This window comes from Plectropomus leopardus, chromosome 12 (genome assembly GCF_026936395.1).
Source record: "Plectropomus leopardus strain MGB_pleo_1.0 chromosome 12, ASM2693639v1, whole genome shotgun sequence".
Taxonomy (NCBI): Eukaryota; Metazoa; Chordata; class Actinopteri; order Perciformes; family Serranidae; genus Plectropomus; species Plectropomus leopardus.
Genome location: NC_142187.1, coordinates 7384273 through 7406762, shown reverse-complemented (window position 1 = coordinate 7406762; position 22490 = coordinate 7384273). Strand labels below are relative to the sequence as shown.

General features: G+C 42.5%; 1 protein-coding gene across 5 annotated transcripts in view; it reads right to left on the bottom strand.

Moving 5' to 3' along the window:
* Positions 1-22490, bottom strand: part of rnf220a (ring finger protein 220a) — a 221705-nt gene that overhangs the window by 175319 nt on the left and 23896 nt on the right. Inside the window, exons 1-2 of one of the 5 annotated variants that reach the window (XM_088085177.1) lie at positions 21175-21562; positions 6729-7950 (exon numbers count right to left, since the gene is read on the bottom strand). In XM_088085177.1, coding sequence (XP_087941303.1) covers positions 6729-7383 — 655 coding nt within the window. In that variant the 5' untranslated portion in view covers positions 7384-7950; positions 21175-21562. Of the gene's footprint in view, positions 1-6728; positions 7951-21174; positions 21563-22490 lie in introns of those variants that run through there. The other 4 variants (XM_042497332.2, XM_088085179.1, XM_088085178.1 and 1 more) reach the window with 4 other exon arrangements.

The following is a 22490-nucleotide window of genomic DNA, read 5'->3' as shown; positions in this document are numbered from 1 at the left end:
AATGACTATTTCCTCAAAAAAATTCAACGTTTCTAATAACAGAAGAAATAATTTTAAGTTGCAATAAATAAAAAAAAGAGCACCGTCATTCTCCCAGATGTGGGCTGTATGGATCAGATGCATACAGGCTGGTATTGACAGTGAAACAGACACACACTCCTCACCCTGGGGGAGCTGCCAGAAGGGCAGAAGGGCGCACACTTGGGGGTAAACAAAGCCACCACAAGTAGGACAGTATACCCCGATGTGTGTGTGCACGAGTGTGTGTGTGTGGCACACTGTGGAGACTGACAGGGAGGCAACATGAGAGGGACAAGCCTTTTAACATCTGGCTAAGCACTGACAGGAAGACACACACACACACACACACACACACACACACACACACACACACACACACACACACGGGCGGGTGGGCAGGCAGGCGAGTCCCAGTCCTAATTATTAGAACACTCTTACTTAACTTAACCCTGCCACTAGACCGTGACAGGGAGAGATGGAAGGGGGGAGGAGGTGGAGGAGGGCAGATTTTTGTGAGGACAAGGAGAAGGATGAGCATTCTGTCTCCTTGGCTGATTTTTAACTCCTTGCATGCCACTACAGGAAGGGAGAGGAATGGAAACGATTGACAATGACTGCATTCTAAAAAAAAATATAGACATTAACAATTGATGAATGCCGCAAAGCATCAGAGCCCCACCCACATCAGTTTGATTGACAGGTGGTCTGTGGGAAGTGCAGCGCAAATATTCCACCGTAATGACTGCTTAGCACCAAAGATGGCAACAAAATTCAAAACAGAATCTGTTTGTCATTCATCAACATCAGTATTGTCATCATCCATCTTCCCTTTGTGAGAACTCAGTTTATTTTTCTACACATTTTTTTAGCTGCAATTTGGTCTACTCCGTCTCCAGAATGAAACAACACACGTGACATTTGCCTTGTAGAAGACAGGAAAAAACAAAGACACCAAAAAAAGAACAGAAGAAAGGCGAAGAGGAGGATGAAGAGCAGGCCTCTCGCTGTGTGTTTTAACAGCTGTGTGTGATGCACTCTGTTAAAACTGTAAATAGAAAGCTTTCTCCAGGCAAGATTTTGAGCTCTAGTTTCTGTGATTCGGGCTATTTTTTAACAGGATGTCATCAGTTCAGGTCACATTCTGTCAGTGCATTACAGTGATTTGACTAAAACCAATCAAATGTAATCACAGTAAGTGTGAATCCTGCAGAAATTCAGAAATATCGACCTGCCTGTGGTTTGCTGTCTTAAGAATTCCTCTGCTTTTATGTCAGTCGGCAGATGGGATCTGCATTTTAGCTCAACATCTCACCATCCTTCCCACAACCTTTTTTTTCTTGTTGCTTTTATCCTTTCTTCTATCTCAGCCCCTCCTTCCCCTCTCTCAGCGCTAGAAGAATTTGTTTGCTTTCCTTCCTCGCCAGCCATTTCTGTTTCTGTTGTGCTTTTGTCTTCTTGTTGACTTTTTTCAGTTTTATTTTCTTGTATTTAGTGTCCTTCTTAACGTGTGCGCCCAAGAATGACAACAAGAACGAAAAGGAGGAAAAGAAAGATGAAGAAGCTGGGTGAGGCATTCAGGGTCAGGTTCAGTGTAAATCTCTCAGCCTTGTAAATGTGGAGAGCGGAGAGAATGTAAACAAACAGACTACAGCTGTCACACACTCGTATAGGGAGATGCACATACACACACACACACACACACAAGGTGAAGTGATGGAAGGATGGAAAAATGATGGAGAGATGGTAGGAGAGGACAAAAGATAAGTAAGAGGCAGAGGAAAAACAAAGACGATGGAACGTGCTGAGGCGCAAACACACACAAAGCTTCACATTGACATGTGCAAAAACATCAAATCCCCTCCACAAACAAACAAGTGCACTGTGAAGGGGGGGGCTTGTGTCATTTGTCAACATTCCCATTAATTCCAATCACACATCCCATAATTCCTTTCTCTCATGTACTGTATATGCACAAAAACCCTCCTCCTCCATCCCTGTGCTTAAAGCTCACAATGGGAATACAGTAAATGCTAATAGCTTTTACAATAATATGACATGCATAGTCCTCTTAAGGCATGATGGGGCCTTTATGTGCAGGTTTAGTGGCTGACAGGTTAGCGGGTTTAGTTAACAGCCAACGTGCCTGCCGGCGCAGTGGGGGGATTTGGGAGGGCTTAGCACAGAGTAGGCCACTGTTGCTTGGAGTGGCATGCGGCAGGCTTGACAGAATTGCATGCAGGGAAGTTATCGCTGTAGAGGTTTTTTCGTATTGTGTTAATATCATTTTTTGTTTTAGTGTGAAGCAAAGAAGAGAGGATCACCTTCACACCTGGGATTAACTAGCATGACAGATGATTGGATTGTAATCGGATAGAACTCAAACACACCCAAGATTTAATGGATGAATGCAGGACAGGTGAGAAAATAGTGGTTTTGAGAATCTGCATGACGCTTAAAATATGGTCAGTCAAATCCAATTTTGAGTATTATAATGCATGACATGGAATTTCAGGACACACATTAACGATTCTTTATGCAACATTCAAAGCATTAATATAGCAGCAAACCACTATTTGCTTTGTAAAGACACAGCGGAGTAATGGAGTGAGCAGAAAATGAGGTCCTGCTACCTCTGTATGTGTTGTAATGTTGTTGTGGTAAGTCCGTCAGGCCACATGTGCTCTGGTTCCCCCCTGGTTAGCACAATCTGTCAGCACTGTTGCTATTGTTTAACCCTGTTTATCGGCCTGGCCAATTATTTGGGTCCATATTTAGCATTTTGCCGATTATTATCAGTGTTTTATTTTAATGATCGCTGATAAGATGAATTAATTAAAAAGTGCAAAGAAAGTGTCATCATGGGAGGAGGATCTAAATTTTCACTTAACTTTATACAAACAAAGTTCCTGGGAACTTCTCAAGGCATTTAAACAAAGTTTTGTGTTGGAGTTTGTTATATTCCAAATTCTAAATGTTGACAGAAAGATTTTCATTTTTATTGTAAATCTATATTGGGTTCAAATAGCAGGTATCGGTTTCATTAACTACTTATAATCGGTATCGGCCCTGAAAAACTAATATTGGTCAATCCCTAGTTTGCAGTGTTTGCTGCAAGCAGCCAGCTCAGCCAGCTCAACATTAACAGTCGTATACAGCAACATATATGCCCAGAATTTTGGATAGACTTTCTTTAAGGCCATTTTGGGACCTCAGCATAAGCAGTCTCTGTGGCCCCCCCGCCCCTCCTCTCTTGATTCCTGTCTCTCTCACATACCTTTTTCACAAAGTCAGTGTGCTTTCTTTCCCTTTGCTTTGTATTTTTTGGAACCCCAATTTCTCTTTCTTGGGGAAAGAATGTTTATATGTCTATTTATGTGTATGATTATTTATGCACACAGGTGTCTCTTGAAATTTTGATTTGATTTCGATTTTGATTTCAGTTAGACTACTTGTTTAAATAAAAGGTATTTTTGTTGTTTTTTTAAGCTCAGGAAAGGTTGTGGTTATTGTCAGTCAAAACTGCTCCAGAAGTAGCCCAAGGACACCTACGCTATTTCTATGATGACTGAGTGAGCTCCATTCCCTGATGAAGACCATAACATGTTTGAAAGCTCTAGAACAGGGACCTTGAGTTAACTTATTTTGTCAAAACTCCAGAAATGATTGGAGATGACTTAAAGGAATTGTAACAGTTGTATTGTATCGATAGGCGGTGCAAAGCAACTAATAAGCAAACATGTGACATGTATAAAATATAAAATAATACCAGCACAATTAAGATAACGATTAACTGGCACAAATGGATTCAAAGTCCGTAAGGCAGACTTAAATCTACAATGTCATGCCTGCACTAACTACGTACTACATACTACATACTACATATAACAACCTTAAGATATAGTCATGATACTGAGAATTTAAGTTTTGGAAACCTATAAAACTCAGTGTAGTAGTTTTATTTATCTGTTTGCCATCATATACAATCTCAAACTCCTGATAATAATATAGGGAATAGCTATATGACACTGTATGATGCCAAGCATTATAAACCTCTTCTCACTGTGAGATTTGTGAGAGGTACATGTGTGAAGCGGCACGAAGGCTGCTAGTTAGCTAATGTGTGTGTGAAGCTGCGAGAGCGCTGTTCTCATGGGATTGTACCAAAGTGTTGTTTGTTCTTTTACGCCTCCACTGGATAGCCAAAACCAGTGAAGGAGAACCCATAATTCTTTGCTGTAAGCAGTGCCTCTGCACATCCAATTGCATTAGAAGCCTATGGTAGAGGTGGAGGCTACTTGTGCCAAGATTTAACCTGATTAGATACAGATTCAGCCGTTCCAAAAGACGGCACAGGAGCCCTGTACCCATCTCCTATTCTATTTCTGGCCACAGTCTTAGTGCTCACAAATTTGCAGTGATAACATGGAACAGCCACTGTTGTCTTGAGCAAGGCACATTGCCAATACTGGAAGAGCTTTTGCACAAATCTGCCACTAACGATAAATGTGTGTTTCAAATGCACGTGAAAAAGGTTTTATCAGCAGTCTAATGAGACGATGATAGGATCCAATTCCATAGCTGAGTTGTCATTTCTTTCTTTCTCTCCTCTCTTTGTTCTTATCTGTTTTCCTCTCTCACTTTATGTGCTCTTTGATATCTTTCTCCTCCTTCTAATTCCCCCCCCAACCAGCCACCGGGTGTCATTTTCCCAATTTGCTTCTCTCCATTCCTTCCTTCATCCCTCTCTTTCTCACCCTCTCTGTCTCTCCTGCGGTGGTCTTTTTATCGGATCAGTCTCAGGTCGTCGCCTCTGTCTCTCATGTGTTCCATCAAGGATGCATCCCTCAAACACACACACACACAGACACACAAAGGCTCTCCTTCTTCCACTTGAGGTGGAGGAGGAATGAAAAAAGTAATACAGAGGGAAAACCAAAAACAGGAGATATGAAAAGAAATAAAGTAAGAAGAGACAGATTGACGAAGAATTGCACAGACTTTCTCTTTGAGTTAAATTATACACTATAGGCACGTCTCTGTCCGTCTGTCTCCTAATTTGTCACTGAGATCCGATGCAGCTTGTTGACATGTGTAGGAGATGTCGGTGCTCACGCTGAGAGCTGTTTGTGTGTCTGGAAGAGTGTTTGCGTGTTTGTGACTGGAGCTCGTACAACCCCCCTGCCATCTCCGATTTATTTCGCACGTGCACGCACGCACGCACGGACACACACACACACACACACACACACACACACACACACACACACACACACACACACACACACATGCACGCACGCACGCACACTGCCTGCCAAGGTTTTGGGTATGTGGGTAAATCTTTTGGCAACATGGCTGCCAGCGTGGAGCTATGATGAATGCTGATGGCAAAGAGCATGGCCGGTCTCTGAACCAGTCACTCACACACAAACGCACACACACACACACAAACACTAATCAGATTCCCAGTGCGTGAGGGCCAAATGGCATCCTTCCACTGGTGAATGCTAATGTGACCAGTGGAGCTTGTGGGCTTGTGAAACAAGCATAGGGAGAGCCAGGAGAGATGATGACAACAGAACATAGATGGGATTGTTTATTGGCGTGTGTGATGCTGGAGTGTGAAAATTTGCATTCTTTTAGAAATTACAGCAAGTTGTACTTTGGTTTTAATTTCAGAGTCAGAATTAGATTTGGCTGTGTGCGTGCGTTTATGTGTCTTGCTGTTTAGGTTTTGGCATGTCGTCTTCACAGTTTTAATTATTACAATTGTCTGAAGAATAGTCACAGAATATGGTGGTTTAAGTTGTTCTAACAGTTTTGATCAAGTGCGGGATGGATATTGGAAGTGGGACATTGTGAAAATCATGAACACATTTTGCCTTTAGGATTATGTCTAATATGTACCGGAGAACATACAGTACATGAGTGCAATTATTTGTAAAAAAAATATAAAAATATGAAGAATGGAAAATTGTTCATTTAACCACAATATCGCACAAGATATTTTGTATTTTTACAAGAGCATATTGGAGAGGATTTGTGTTTGTGTTGGAAGAGATTTTCAGAACAAAATTATGCAATAAGTTCTGATAGCTTGACTTCATTCAACTTATGAGCTATTATTCTATACAGATGGGTGGCAAACATGTATGTGTGAAAGAGCCTGGAGAAAAGCTTCAATGCCCCTAACAGACTTTTCAAGTCTCTGACCTCTACTGGAGGCAAATTTGCAAATTCTAGGATAAGGAATATATGACCCACACTACTCTCCGGATGTTTGGCTGATACACATTACCATTGTTGGCTAGGTTGATTAGGTTTAGGCAAGAAGAGTTGAGATTTGTTAGGGTAAGAGTAAGATGTAAGGCAGACATTTCCTTAGCCATCCTAGGACTTGCAAATTCGTCTACTGGAGGGATGGATAGCATTTGTCCAAACATATTATCTCATTCTGTGTTTTGATAAAGGTGGTGGAAATCACTGTTTGACACATTACTCCAAAATCTCCCAATTGGGTTGACTGAAAAGACCATAGTGTATGATTCACAACATCGTCATGCCCATCAACTCACTGAGTGACCTCTTGTGCCCCGTTGTTATGTTCATGTTTTTGATATCATTCGTCACCCATCTGTATGCAAAATTCAACATGGTTCTAGTTTTTTTTTTTTCACTACAACATAGAAAATGTATGAAAATTTACTCACAGCGTTCAATGCGGTCCTCAGGGCTGGACGAAGTCTCTCGATCAGACAGGAGGCCCGACACAGCGAAGATCTTTTTCCCACTGTCCTCCACCGCTTTCAAGGCGCTGCTGGGAGAACCTCCGGGAGGGATCTGGGCGCCGCCAAAGTCATACTCTTTCCCCTCAGCATCAGAGTACCTCAGGTGGGGTGAAGCATCTGCATCCAGGCAGCCTTTGAGGCGCTTGGCTGGGGTGAAGGCAGACTGATACCCGCCTGGTGCTCCGTCCCGATCTTCCGGAGGTGAGGCGAAAGGCCTGAAGGCGCCGACGCCGCTATGATTCAGCATGCTGATTGGCGAGCAGTCCAGGTTAGGTGGGGCAAACTGATGATGGAGGTGGAGGAGGGACGGAGGGAAGTCCCTGTTGGGGAATCCTGGTGGGACTGCGCCTTGGCGATGGTACATTGATGCAAAAGTGTAAGAGCCATTGTTGAATGGCAAATGGACGTCTTTCTCAACAGAAACAGGGACGCCAAAAGGACGTGGCTGCTGGCATGGAATTGAGGCATCGCGAGAAGCTTCAGCAGTGGAGGCCAGGACCATGAGGGCTGGGGAGGCCAGGGGATTGGGCAGGTAGGAGGAGCTCTCCATCTTGAAGGCTGCCCTGTGGAGATCCATGTCTGGATGGAAGGAAGAGGTCGTAAGGATTTTAGGGGGAGGAGGAGATGATTCCCCCTCAGTAAAATTTGAGACACTGTCCAAGACCCTTAGAAAGGGTCTGAGGAGATGACGGAATCTGGGTTGGAGACTAGAGGGGTTTGGCTTTTTGAAGAAAGGGGCTCCGAAAAAAGAAGTTTGTGTGAAAAACTATTCTTGAAGAATTTTTTTTAAAAAGTGTCAGCCAATGTCACTTTAGGTTAACCTGAAATCAGTTCATTTCTCTTCAGTAGAGCTAACATGAGTTAGTCTGTCTCCACCCAAATTCACTTAAGCTCAGTTCAGTCCAGATCATTCCGTGCTAAGTAAGTGCCACTGGGTATGTTCAGTCCACAGTTTGAACAGGTTCAGTCCTGATGATAAATACAATAAATGAATAAGATGAAGTCTTTCCTCCTCAGTAATGAGCAGTAAAAGCCTCCCTCTTGGAGAGTTTGTTGGATGTGTTGCCGAAGCCGAATGGTCGAGTGGGGGGTGGACATCCGTGGGTCGTCAAAGCTGGTTCCTCATCTTCATGTGGTCACCAAACTAAGGAGACAGAAAAACCAACCATTAATTTCAAGAAAAGTACTTGTAAAGCTGAGAAAATTTTCTTGGAAAAAGGTGTTTATGTTAGACTATACAAGTTATCCTGATGCAAGTCACAAGAACAGCCTCACCTGTTCTACTCATTTAACTGAACTATACAATGTGACCTCTCAAATGACCTCTCACCTAGCAACCAAAATGTGATGAGTAAAGATAATCACACCTTACACATCTTTGTATTTTGGAGGATTTGTGATTGGAAGAGTTCCGCCCTTTGACAGATTTTCCTTATACAGATTCCTTGAGGCAGCCCTGAAAAGATCTCATCTGTGCCGACAAAAGTGCTTAAATTTAATTCTTTTAACATCCATCATAAAAATTCTAATCCCTCTGCACACCTTTGCACATTTATCTTAGACCTCCTTGTCTTTTCTTAATGATAGGTACTTTCACAGACAAGAGGCAGGCTGCTTTTTCAGCGGACAAAGATCAATGTCTTGACCTCAATCTGTATGTAGTGGAAAGGCTGGGAGCTGAGTGGAAAATTCTTAATAAAGGAGCGTCTGGAAGCCAGGACTTAAAGTCAAAACCTTTGGGGGACAGAGTGTTCTTAAGCGGACACTGTTGTTGAAGTCACAAATTCAGAAACCTCTTGGGAAAAAGTGTCCTCAAGTTGACACTGTTGATCAAATCCTGTAAATCCCTGCCCTTTGACAAAAAGCCAAGAACTATTTCAAACCCCAAACTTGCCCCCCCCCCTTCCTCCTGCTCTTTAAAAAACTTCTCCAAACTGTTTCCACATCACATCTTTCCATTCCGATCTCTACAGCCCTCCACGTCTCATCTCTTTCCAAATGTCCCCCCCTTGTCCTCCATCCTCCTAATCTGTCCATCTCCTCCTCCTCCTCTTCCTCTTCTCTCCATCCTCATCTCCTCCTCTCATCTCCCTAGCACTATCTCTCCTCCCTCCCTCCGCCATCTCAGATCTCGGTCTAAGCCGCTTAGTCCTACCATCTCCCAGGATCTTATTGGACCAGAACCACTTGTCTTAAGATAAGGACACACACGCACGTACACACATTTCTCTTTCTCTCTCTCTCACTCTCTCTCTCACACACACACTAACACACACACACGCACACATCTGATAAGAGGCTATGTGGCTCAATGTTCAGCTTGACACCCGACTCGGTGGGGCGAACACACTCCACACTCTTGCAGGCTATGCTACCCTCTCTTCTATCTCTCTATCTAACCACTTTTAATTCCCCAATTTTTACTATCTCTCTTTCTTTTCACATCTCTCCTGTCAATCTCTTCTCCTCTCATCCCTCCTTTCCCGGTCTCCCCCCGCTCTCTTCTCCCTTGGGTGATTCTGATGGGTGATATCATATCAGACCTCTCCATCTGCCATCCACGAGCCAGAGGAAATCTGACTGAGTGAATAAATTAGCCGTACTTGACCTCACGACCCCCTCCGGCATCCGTGGCAACAGACTAGAATCTTCCCTCCCGGGGATTAGATTGGAGCGTGCGATTGGCTGGTCGAAAGGAACGCAGAGAGGCAGCCGATGAAACGACAAAATAACATTTCATAGATTTTTATCCCCAAAGGGCAATTTGAAGGTGGCTGGCGCCCAATATGTTAAAGATTTAGAGTAGGTGAAGATGTGCTTGTCGTACATAAGTGATTGTGGGATTTGGTGCAGCGTTCTGGATTTTAAAAAAAAGTCAGATCAGCTTACATGTAAATAGGTTATCATGGGTAATTTTACCTCATTTTATTAAATCAGATAAAATTAAATGCCGTTTTGTATCGTGATAACAAAAAAAAGTTGGTTATACTGTCATAACAGTCACCACTGCCATCAAAAAATCCAACACCAATGTGACTTGAAAAGGTCAAATGCTAAGTCATGTGCACACATTCATAAACACACAACAAACACAAACTCGCACAGTATCAAGTAGCATCCCGGCCCACTCTAGACGAGCTTCAAAGCTGCGTTGACTACCAGCCAACATCAAAGGAGAAACTCCCTGGGAAATGAAAGGAGAAAATCTTTTATAGCTATCAGCTGTCCACAACACTCATTCAAATCAATTTCCAAACCTGATCTCGGCTTTGGCACGCTCCCCCATAACTCCCACACACACACACAAAGACACACACACACCACCAACTGCCAAGAGAGAGGAGAGGGCCCAGAGACGGAGAGGGATGAGGAGATGTGAGATGTTTTACATTACCGCAAATGTACAGTAGACTACTGTGGAGTGTTGAGAACGGCTTACGCTAACACGCCTTTCTGGTCTGGACAGATGCCACAGAGTCACATTACACGCCTCTCTTCTTCCTCCACCACCTCCTCTTTTCACCCTCTCCTCCCTACCTACCGCAATCCATCCTGGAAATAGCACCTTGAAAGTGTAGCCATGACAAAAACTCTTGTCTTTCTTTCTCGCCATCCCTTTCTCCGTCTGTCAGCTTCCTCCCTCTCCTCCTCTCCCTCTCTCTGTCTTTCTCACTTTCTCGGCCGGCGTCCTCTCTCTGTTCGCGCTGTATATCAGATCACGCTTTCTCCTGTATAACCTCTAAAGTAGGAGTGTGTCTGAGGTGTTGATAGCGAGGTAATACACTGATAAGTACCGGGATATTTCAATTTTATTATCATTACCCAGCAGGCCGAGGGGGCGGCGAGTGAAGGGCCAACGTGAAGCAGCCAATCCAATAAGAGGACACTAGATATTCCCTTACAGGCCAGAACGGGAAAGGAGAGGAGAGGAGAGGCTAGGAAACTAGGAGGGGAGAAGAGAGGAGACAAGAGGAGAAGTGAGGACACAAGAGGAGGGGACAGAAATAAGAAAAGGAAAGTAAAGAAAGAGGGGGGAGGAGAGAAAAGGGAACAAGAGGAGAGGAGGGAATGGGAGGGGAAAGGAAAGGAAAGGAGACAAGAAAATATTAAGAGATGAGATGAGATGAGATGAGATGAGATGAGATGGAACTACAGAGGCCGCAAAAGATGAGAAGAAACAAAAGAAGAGATGAAATGAGATGAGAGGAAACATTACATGACATGAGATGAGAAGAAACAAAACAGGAGAAGAAAAAATACAGGAAGGATGGGAGGAGAGGAAATAAGGGGAGGAAATAAGGAAAGGAGAGGAGAGGGTGTGATATCAGAGCAAAGGGTACAAATCTCATCTCCCTGGGTGACTGACACAAGCTGGCTGCCTTCTGGCCTCCTGCTCTTGTGTGCACATATGTGAAGACACACACGCACGCACATATACGCACGCACACACGCACACGCACACACACACACACACACACACACACACACACACACAAACAGAGGCCTCTAGAGACTGATACCAAAGAGCCCTTCGACTGTCTCCACACATTTACCTTCTGTGTTTGCTTGGTGTGGATGCCTCCACATATGAAAAATATTATTCTGGTGTGTAATTTACAATAAATTCCAACTACACTTGTAATACCACACTGATAGAAGTGTCATAAAGCTTCTAAAAGTCAGCGATGTTTCCCACTCTCTCTCTAAAACAACAATCATAATTCCAGATGCCACGCACCTATGCATATCATCAATATCCAAGTGCAATTACATCTAACGCTCACACGCATAATGTCAGTTGGTTGCCACTTACAATCCCATTTGCCACTGAGGGATGGCACCCACACATTGTCTGACACCGGGTATATATGCATTTTATAATAGAAAATGTCACAGGGGAACATTTACCACGCTGTCATAATTTGATTACAGTGTGCAAGAATGATACAGCTGTCGGTGTGATATTAAATACAAACAGCGAAGAGGGCTTTTCACGTCAAATCTTCACTTTAAGTGACAATGTCATGCCAGTCTACAAAATTGCAGTGTCAACAACAATGTGCTTTAACATCATTCTGAGGGGGAATTTCACTCGGGAAATATGAGCTGCTGAGAGGGGGGCTGCAGGGGAAGTCATGGATTCCATGTGAAATAACTTGTAAATGTGGTAATAAACATTATCATTGTTCTTTAAGAATGATGATGGGATGTTATTTAGTTGTTGGGGAGCTCGAGACAAAAGTTTAGATGGCATTCAAACACAAAGTAACACTTTAAGAATGTCGATGGTTTCCAAATAAGGTTTATGTCCAGAAGAATAAAATGTTTCATCAGAATTCTACATGTTCCAGTGGAGTCTTTTTTTAGAGGACAGAAACATGAGCAGCTGTGAGTGTTAGGATCAGAAGAGTGAAAAGGAAAATGGAATCCAAATAACTACACTGGTGACAAAGAGCCCCCCATCTTATCGAAGACTTCCTTTTTGTTGACTGGTCGGAAATAAATATTTTTCTTGCATGGCTGCTTTGAGTGTGTAACCAACGCTTTTGCTGTTCCAACACGCCGCTGAAACTTGTCAGATCGAGTTTTCCAGTGTGTCTGCTGAGTTTTGGAGAGGAACGAAGAGGAATCCAATTTTTGTTATAAAAATGTCTTGTCGACTGTGACTGGTGTGTGTGTGCGTGCATGTCGGTGTATTTGTGTTACTGCTGAGACTGTCGGGAAGTAAAGCAGCTAAGGTTGATTTTTTCTCTTTTTTCTAATGGAGACATAGAGAAAGCAGTCAAAACCGCAGGCCTGTCTAAATGTCTGTCTGTGTGTGTGTGTGTGCGCGCGCGCACGCACACTTCCCCGTCCAGAGTTATATTTAGAGATTGTTGACATGAAAGTGCCACTCTTACATTTTATACATTTATGCCACTCTGACATGCTCTCTGCTTAACACACACAACCACTCACACGTACCAGATCAGGTAAAGACAATTTAGAGACTTTAAAGAATAAAACACTTAAAACACAGCATATAATAACTTGATGCACAATAGAACTTAATTGACCTAAGTGCATGAAAAACCATGTAAATGCATGCTTCCATACTTGAATTTGGTATTTCATACGCGGCAGTAAGAAAAAATACTCTGCAGAGAACAAAATGTTCGTGTCCAGTTAAAATGTACAACCTCTAAAGTCTGCCCTCTGCCTCTGCCATGCTCACACTCTATACTTCTCCTTTGCTGTTCTTCACCCTGCCCCACATGTTGGTAATTACAGGACTGTACCACCAAGAAAATCAAACATAAACATTCATAACAAAATAACTCTTGGACTATCAACAGCACAAACTATACTAATATAGGTGCCGAATCTTGAGGTAGAAACAATAAACATCATTGGAAAAAAAAAAAAGTTATTGTAAAAATACAGTTTCATAGATGTAACACCACCAATCGTAACAAAAAGTCAATACAATCTCTTTTCATGAAATAAGGCCTTGCATAAAATGGTGATTTTTTTTTTTTGATAATTCTATGAGACCTTTCGCTCATGATCACAATTCACATGCATGTCAATGCAGCTCACATGCATGCCATAACATAACACCGCCAAAAACTTAAGACCTTGCTTTAAAGAAATAAAAATACACACACAAAGTATATGACCAAAAGGCTTGTATTGTTTTTGTGGATGGGTTTCGTCTTTAAAATGGCAAAAAAAAACCCCAAAACCTATATTTTCAGAATTAACCCGACCTTTGTGAAGACTCATCTCACCAGCTGAAAGACAAAGAGAGCACTGCTATTTAAAGCGCTGCTGTCACATATTAAATATCTGCCGTCATGACACACACATAGTGAAACAGGGAAAGTAAACTGCCTGTCTGTGCACACAGGTCCACTCTGTATTCCAGACATACCGCTGTGTTTGTGCTTATGCGTCAGATAGAGGTGTGTGTGCGTGTATCCGCATGTGTGTTTGCTGATGTCCGAAGCAACAGTCGATACTATTGAAATCTACTCATTCATGTCTGGCCATGAGGCAAAGCTCAAATGTCCTTGTGAATAAGAATCACGCCCATTTACCCCCCCCCCCCCCATATTATTCACCCCACGCTTTTCTTTCAGCTGTAAAACTGAACAAAATTTTGTTCCCAAACGTCTTCACATATCCAATCTCATGTTTCTTTTCTCTCTGTCTGTCTCTCCTCACTCTGATATGAAATCTGTAACCAGGTTATTCACATCAGTCAACAGCTGCTGCAGTGATTGGGCGATATATGCACCCGCAGTGAAAAAAAAAAAATTCAGTAAGATTTGATAGACACACACATCATCCTGAGGTGGATAATGGCACATGGGCAATATTCAGCGACAAAATCAATAAGGATTGGACAAGCTTGTACAAGTGAACACGCAAGCTTTGTGCAGCAGTCAAATAACAATAAATATATACTCAACATACTTCATGCATGTTTTTTGAACGCATAAAAAAATAAGAAGGAAATCTTTTTATTCCCAGACTCTGTCTGTGACATTCATGCAATACTCCTGAACAAAAAAAAAAGCAAGAGGATTTACTTCTCAAATAATCCTTTGTGATTCCAGAGACAGAGTCATGGCCGGCAGACAAAAAATCATTCTGGAAGTGGGCCCTGACCTGTGGCAGGGATTTCTATTCATGGCAGCACCAGTGAGGCCCAGTTCAGCGGGGCCAGCTAATTCCTGGTACAGACAAGGCTAAATGGGAAAAGCACACCGTTCCATTGCTCATAGATTACCATCCCTAAAGTGTATTTTTGGATCACTGGTAAACCAAATACCAGCACCTTTTTTTCCCCCTTTTTTATATTTCCCTGAAATGATGTTAAATAGACCTCCTGTGATGTATTTGACTGCTGTCAGGTGCATCGGTATCGGCCTGTGGACAGAATTGTACTTTTTTGTCATTTGAAAGCATTTTGAGCAGTTTGTCAGATAACAGAGCCCAAAATAGAGCAATTAATAATCACAAAAAGCAGTTTGAAATTATGGGAGACGAAATAACACAAAAACCATCCCTTTTCCACTTCAAGTAAAACATTTTCATGCACCTCTAATCTTAACAGAAGCCAAAAAAGAGAAAGAAAGCTGACAATCTGCCTCATATTTATTCATTTCTGTTGAAGCCGCAACAATTTTGCACACACTCACAAAAACCTCACAAGCCTGACAGATGACAGTGGTGTCTCTCTGCTGACCAACAGGTGACGGAGCTCACTATCTGTCCTGCAGGAGTGTGACTGAGTGTGGCACCAGTCGCCCCTGCTATGACTCTTTATTGCTGTGCTGCGCCAGCGTGTACAACAGCAGCCACTAATCTAGCTGGCTGGCAGGCAGACAGGCGGCTGGCTGGCTGGCCAGTTTGTACGACAGGCTGCATGCAAGTGCAAGCCAATTAGCTCAAGTTTAACAAGGAAAAAGTGTTGCCAGGTACACTGTTTTCTGCAGTAATAATCCTCCAATGCAGAGTTAATAATGATAATAAGAACAATAGGAAACATCTTTCATGCACACTGGGGAATGATCAGTTCTGCTTTGCTTGGAGGCTAAAGGTCAGAGCAACAGATGTAAAGCTGAAGGGGATGCTCAACCAACAAATCTTTATGTGAACTTATCAAAAAGCAGCCAAGCATTCAATGTGAATATCAAACGGCTTGTGTGTGGACATGCAGATGCATAAAAGTGTGTGTTCCTAAAAGTATGTGTGTGTATTTATGCATGGGTTGGTCTGCCTGTATCAGTCTCCTGCCTGGATGCCCGGCTGGCTGCACACAGAAAAATGATAAGTAGGGCTACACAAATACTGCCTGTCTACAATCGATGGACGCAAATGCACCGACAGTGTCTTCTGGGGAGGTGCGAGAGGGAGAAAGGGGGGGTGAATATTAGCTTATTTTCCAAGCAGGGAGCTTGTGATCCGGCTCAGGGTGTAATTGACAAATAGGGGGGGAAACCTGAGAGAGATATGATGTGGCTGAGGGGGCAAAGGTGGGGGTGGGGGGCAGATAGACACAGAGGGAAAGAGACACAGAGCAATATGGAGAATAGAAAGTATCTGACATCCGACACAACTCCTCTCCTCCCCATTAGGCTAATTCTTTGACTTTCTCTTGTTGCCAATAGCGTCTCCAAGTGATATTTCCCCCTATAACGGCATTACCAGTGGCTGCCTTCTCCAATGCAATCAAACCATTAAACACAGAGCTGCATCCCCTGCATGGAGTGATTTCCTTCCAATAGAAAACTACTGGACATGAGCTACTCCCCTTTCCTGTCATCAATAAAAGGAATAATTGGGTGTGTGTGCATATTTGCAGGGAGAGAATTCTTTCTTTTTTCTTTTTTTTTTCTTTTGCTCAGTTTGTTAGAAGTAAGCATCTTATTATTATATAAGAAAACATCTTTTTTTGCATGTCTATATATTATCTAAAATATGACAAAAGAATAGGATGCTTAGTATGATTTAAAACTGCCTCTACAGACAATAAAATATGGCGAAATCTCACTCACTCACAATAAAACATCCGCAAGGAAAAACCATATTAGCTTTTCCTTAAAAACGTGCACAAAATAATGAGAATAAAGCCGTATAAATTAGACATGAAAGTGACAGTGTGTGAAAAATGCAAAACTAAAAACTTTTGATCCGAGTTCAAACACGCAATATTACACAAATCAATCAGAATCACCCCAAAACACAATCTGCGTTGCGGACAGGGTGCAATTTCCACTAAAGCAAAAAACAAAAAACCAAAAAAAAAAACAACATTTGGTTGTTTTGATAAGCGAGACAGCCCCTACAATATCCATCCATTCACTGATCGCATCCGGCTCTTCGCACTTAATTATGGTGATTATAAGCGCGATAACGAGACAACAATAACACAAAGTTTTTAAGATGCAGACCGCGCGTTTTCTCTCCAAGGGGGCCCCGCTCTCGTGTCTGCGTGTTCAAACACTTGTTATTTACCGGCGACGCGTTTATTTCAATTACCGTCTGCATGTCAAATTAGCTCTCGTATGTAGTGTTTATTAGCACAACAAAAATAATAATAAAAAAACACAGGTGGAGGAGGAGGGAGGAGATGGGGAGAAAAGCGGGAGGAGGGAGGGAGAAGTGGAGAAGGACTTGGTTCTGCTTTTAATAAAGAATGAGGAATTAGTGCATATTGATAGGACTTAATAGACCGAGGGGGGTCATCAAACTAGTCGCGACTGAGCGATCCATGGTTAATTTACTATCAGTGTCATGTTATGGGAGAGAGAAGAGGGGGAGATGGGGCGTTAATGCGCGCGTCGTGACGCATTAATATTCCCAAATATGAGAAATGGATGAGAATAGATATATGCGAAGTCTTGAATAAGTGTAAATTTATACGACAAGCGATCAGAAAAAAAATACTAAAATAATACAAAAAGGGAAGAACAGATGGAAGGAGATGCAGCAAAAGTTACATCCGCTCCTTAAAAAAAATCCCTCAGAGAAATAGCGGGAAATAAAACTTGCAGCAGAAGTCCACTCCCACATTAAAAAAAATCTAATATTAATTATCGAATAAAAACTCATCTGATGTATATGGTTTTGAAACTGCTCACCAGACACTTAATGATTATCTACGTCGCGAAAAAGTGAGTTAACTCGTTTTTTTTTGTTTTTTTTTTGATAATTAAGCAGGTGGGAGGATTTTTAGTGTGTGTGTTGTTTCGGACGTGGCGCTTCTTTTGAGCCAAATTAAAATAAACTCCTCTCCCTGCGGCCATCGATCCAGCACAGAGGTGTGAAATGGACATTAATTTTCGTTCACTTCTCGCTGCGCAAAGGAGGGGAGCAAGAGAGATCAATGGCGAGCAATAACAGCTGACTGCAGAGAGAGGGGGGTATCGAAAACGCTGACAAATAAATCATCTTTTACTACTTTTCCTACAACCTCGACACTTTTTCTCTCCTCTTTGCGCCTACAGAGTATTCCTCTGGGAAGGGTGGAGAGAGGGACTGAGCGAAAGAAGAGGCCTAAATGAATTAGTAAGAAAAACAAAAGACTTTACATTAAAACTCGAGGCTTTTGCATTAGATTTTGGGATAAAACAAACGTGTAGTATTTCTCATAAAGTCCCACTTTTTTGTTGTTTCTTTCTAAAATAATTTAAATAATATTTTTGGCTCAAATAGGCATCATGTGTGGTTTATATGCGTGCACTCCCAAGGCTCCGAGGCATAGTCTCTGAATTAAACAGACTGTAACGCGCATAAAAAAAACTTACAATGAAAATCAAACTTCATTAAAAACATATTAATAAAAACATCAGGCTTTCTTAGCTCGTTTAAATTTGGACGTGAAAAGAGCCGCGGCCTGTAAATCACTGATCTGAAAACTGAAGCGGAAAATAATGAAATGAGACAAAAACTGCAGGCATCACCCTGGATGACAGAAACACCAAAAAAACGTTTAAATAGTCATAAAATAAAATAATGTATAGATGAAAAAAATAGTTTAATTTGTCTTAATTAATAATAAACACCGGCCTATTAAAATTACCTTTAAATATTTTTTCTGCCTTTAATGTAAATATATGTAATTAATTCATTAATCTTAACACAAAATTAAAAAAAAAAACATAAGATTTTTTTAGGTATATTTTAATTTGTTAAAGTCCTCCTGCAGGTAAAAATGAACTAATAATGAAATAAAACTCCAATATGGATTAAATTAATCCTCAAAACAATTGATTTAATGAATGCATTCACTGGTATGGGCTGTGCGCCATAGGCATTAACGCTCAAATAACGTGTCTCATACAAGGATAATTACAGGTGCTCACTTGTCTTTATTAATACATTGCATTAGTAAGAAATTTGCAAAACTAAAACTTTCCCCGAAACGGAAAAAAAGAAAACACTATGGTGTCATTTAACGTGTAGAAAATATTGTTTCTGTAATATCTCTCCTCTTTTGGCCAATTATACTTTTAAAAGATAATTATTGCTCTCTAATGTGCGAGTTCTGGGAATGAAAAGGCTCTGCCGGCCGTTACAAGTCAGGGCTGGTTGATCTGACAATCAATAAAATCAATTTGAAGGGATCCATCACGCTGGGTTCACTGGATCTGGATGTGGAGTTTGTGATTTTTTGGGGAACTATAATTCAATCTTCACAGTGCGCTGAGTTCAATGACCCGCCTAGGGCACACCTTCTGCTCCAAAAGTGTGTTTTTACGCGCTATTTGTTGCTGGCAGTGAGACGACTTTTCAACTTCGAAATTACTACTAATAGGTCTGCTGCATTTTTCCCACACTAGTAATTTTATTATTCCCTGTTCTGAGTGTTGCGGCTTTGTGCGGTTGTGCGCGTTGATCCGGGCGCGACTGCTCACTTGTTTGCTTCGGTGAGGTCGCTCCTTGTACTCAACGGTATGGATGTGATTAAAACAAGGCGGGCACACACGCAGAGAAATAAAGGAGGGAGCGCAAATTAGTGAAATATTTCTTCGGCTATAAAACATCAGAAGTTGTGAGTCCAACTGACAACAAAAATAAGTCAATCTCATGCACGGTTTTAGTGATCTGCGCCCACCACTCTTAATAACAACTTTAACTCATTGCATTAAAAAAAAAAAAAAGAGAAAATAATAAAATGCTATTCATCGAGATGAAGAATATCATGGAGAACAAAGAAAAGCCTAAATTCTTATAATAAAGGCGTGAGAGTTGTCAAAAAATGATTTGAAAATTACAATATAATAAACCCGAGTTCTGTTAAAAGTAGTAATCCTTCCCCCCCGATGAGACACGGTAGAATGCCCAAAAATGTAGATGACAAGTGAATGCTGTATCCGGTAAAACCGACGCAGCAGCAGCGGGACCTCGCGCTTGGGGGAAGCCGATTTTGGCTCACAGTACTCGGCCACGAAGCTGGAAGGCCCCCGGGACTTCCTCTGGCCGGGCGCTGCATATTTAGGGGGAGGATGTAAATTATAGTGGCTCCCTAGTTAACAGGTGTTTCCCAACCGTGTGGAGGCCTGTGTGTGTGTGTGTGTGTGTGTGTGTGAGAGAGAGAGAGAGAGTGTGTGTGTGTGTGTGTGCACGTGCACGCGCGTGCTACGCAGCGAGTCGCCTTTCTTTTTGAATTGAAGCCGTCTGTTTCTCTTTGAGAGAAAAATTTGTTGCGCATTTGAGGAGTTGCATTCAGGCGCTCACATAGAGGAGGGTTTTCAGTATAAACATCTTTATCTTTTTTTCATCAGTTTCTCGAACTGTAATTTTTCACAATGTTTTGATAATTTTATTTTTCATTTTAATTTCTACAATCACATTTGATTGAATGAAAATAGGAGTTAAAAATCCGAGATTGAAACGCAAATTCGTTTATGGAGATTACAGATCTCATTATGACGTTGGTCCGGGAATCCTTTATTTATTTCTATGTGTGCAAGTGATTTATTTAAATCAGCCTCATCATTGGCCCCCAAATAACAGGGCCAATATGCAGCAGTTTAAACTACTTGTCCTCTTCATTGCAGAGCCTCAGTGCTGAAAAGCATCACTAAAAAGCTGCGATAGGATGATACAGTGAGCTGTAACTACTGATATCATCATGTGAACAACAAAAACTGAACTTTTAAATAAACTGCACCACAGCAGGCCTGCTGACTAATGTGCATTATTGAGGATCTAGCTGGTAATTATGGGAAAAGATATCGGGAGCTCTGCAGCAAAAAATAAAGATTAGAGTTTCTCTGGGAGGATTGCATTTTTAATTCTCTTACTGTGGAGTTTTAGGATAATGAAATAATCTAATCGTTAATTCTGAAAGGATATCATTCGCTTTCATCCAAAGCAATGACACAATCAATATTTACATTTGTGAAAAGTTGACATATTAGCTGCAGTGTGTGGCCGTGCAGGACTTGTAATGTATAAATGTATGATGGCAATGTTCTTGATTATGCTGTGCGTAAATAAACAATTTAAATGTTTTTAAGAAACAACTTTCCTGTTTGGGGACCTTAAATATGCGTGCGCGCGTACACACACACACACACCTATACTAAGACAGAAACCTATATAGACGCACACGCGCACACGCGTGAAAGTCCGTGTCCAAACGGAGACAGACCGTACCGTGACTTTCTCTATTTATTTATTTATTTTACGCGTGGAAACGCCACCGCGCGCAGCGACCAAAGCGACAGCGGCACAGAAAGTTTACTGAACGACTCGAAATCCGCTCAAAACACCGAGAAGCGGCGGAACGCGAAAAAGGCGTGGAAACACAAACTGTATACGCTTCAAACCCAACAACAACAACAACAAAAAGACAGTCACTGTTACTCACCACGCCGTGGTAGAATCCGCTTCTTCTGCAGACGACTCCCGGGTTTCCGGCTGTTTTTTTTTTATCCTCACAACAAACCGAAAAGTTTTCTGCGGAGTGGGAATATCAGTAGCAGTGGCCCTTCTGGCTCTCGCGCAGCAGCACCGGAGATAACGGGAGGCGCTTTGTGGAAGCAAAAGTAGTTAACACCTCCCTGTTAGGTTACCAAAGCGCAGCCAGAGAGGAGGACAGAGAGAGCGAGGGGGAGAGAGAGAGGCTGACTTTCCACAAACACACTGTAAAGTGGGTATCAATAGCGCAATCGCGCGTGCAGCCCCTCCGCTGAAACACCGAGAGGGACGATCAGTGAGAGGAAAGAGGAGTGAAGCCGGTGAGGGAGCGCAGGATCGCAGAGACGGTGGCAGGCAGTTGTGGTGGTGGTGGTGGTGGTGTGAGGGAGGGAGGGAGGGGTGGGGGGTCTCACAGTGCTCAGCAGCGACGTGTGTGAGGCTGGAGCTGGGGCTGCGCGAGGCTGAGCGGTGAGAGTGGGGGTGGATGGGGAGGGAGGGGAGGAGGGAGGGGTGTCCAGGGTCCAGAGCGCTCCTCCGAGGTGCAGTGCTGCCGCGCAGCGCTCGGGTCGCTCAATGACTAACTGACAGACACACAGACACAGCAGCGCTCTGCCTTTTTCTTGATTCTAAATAACACACTTTTGATTATCAATGATCACTTCTGAATCATTTCAATGTGCGCGTTTTCCCTTTCTGGCCATCAAACTGCTCCCAAACAGGACCGCGCGCTTTCTCGCTTTCAAACAACCTGGATCACTCCAGTGAGAGATCAGGGAGCCGAGCAGTGTTAAAATCCTGCATCTGTGTCAGTCTTTTCCAAGATTAAAGTGTCAATATTTCTGCCATGACAAAGTCAACTTCTCCAAAATGTGCATTTCTTCTCATTGCTCCACAAAATCAAGTTTACAAGATAATTAAAAAACAGGAGGACAATTTTAGTTTGGGGGTTTCTAGTGTCCGTTTGCATGTGTGGACACTGTTTCTCAACACCCCCACCCTCCTGCCTCTCCCCTCTGTCTGCTGGTTCGTTCCCCTGGGTGATTTCCACTGCGCTTTGTGCGCAAAGTGAATGAATTATCCCCCTCCCCTCTCTCTCTCTCTCCCTCTCTCCCTCTCTTTCTCTGAGTTGGAGAGACTGCTTGCCATAAAGCCAATGAAGTCCACCTCTTAACAAAAAGAGGTGGACTAGCAGACACTCTTATAAAGCGCGCACTAGAGACTTAAGTTAGTGAGACAGTGGGAAGTTCACTAAACCGACAGTCCCGA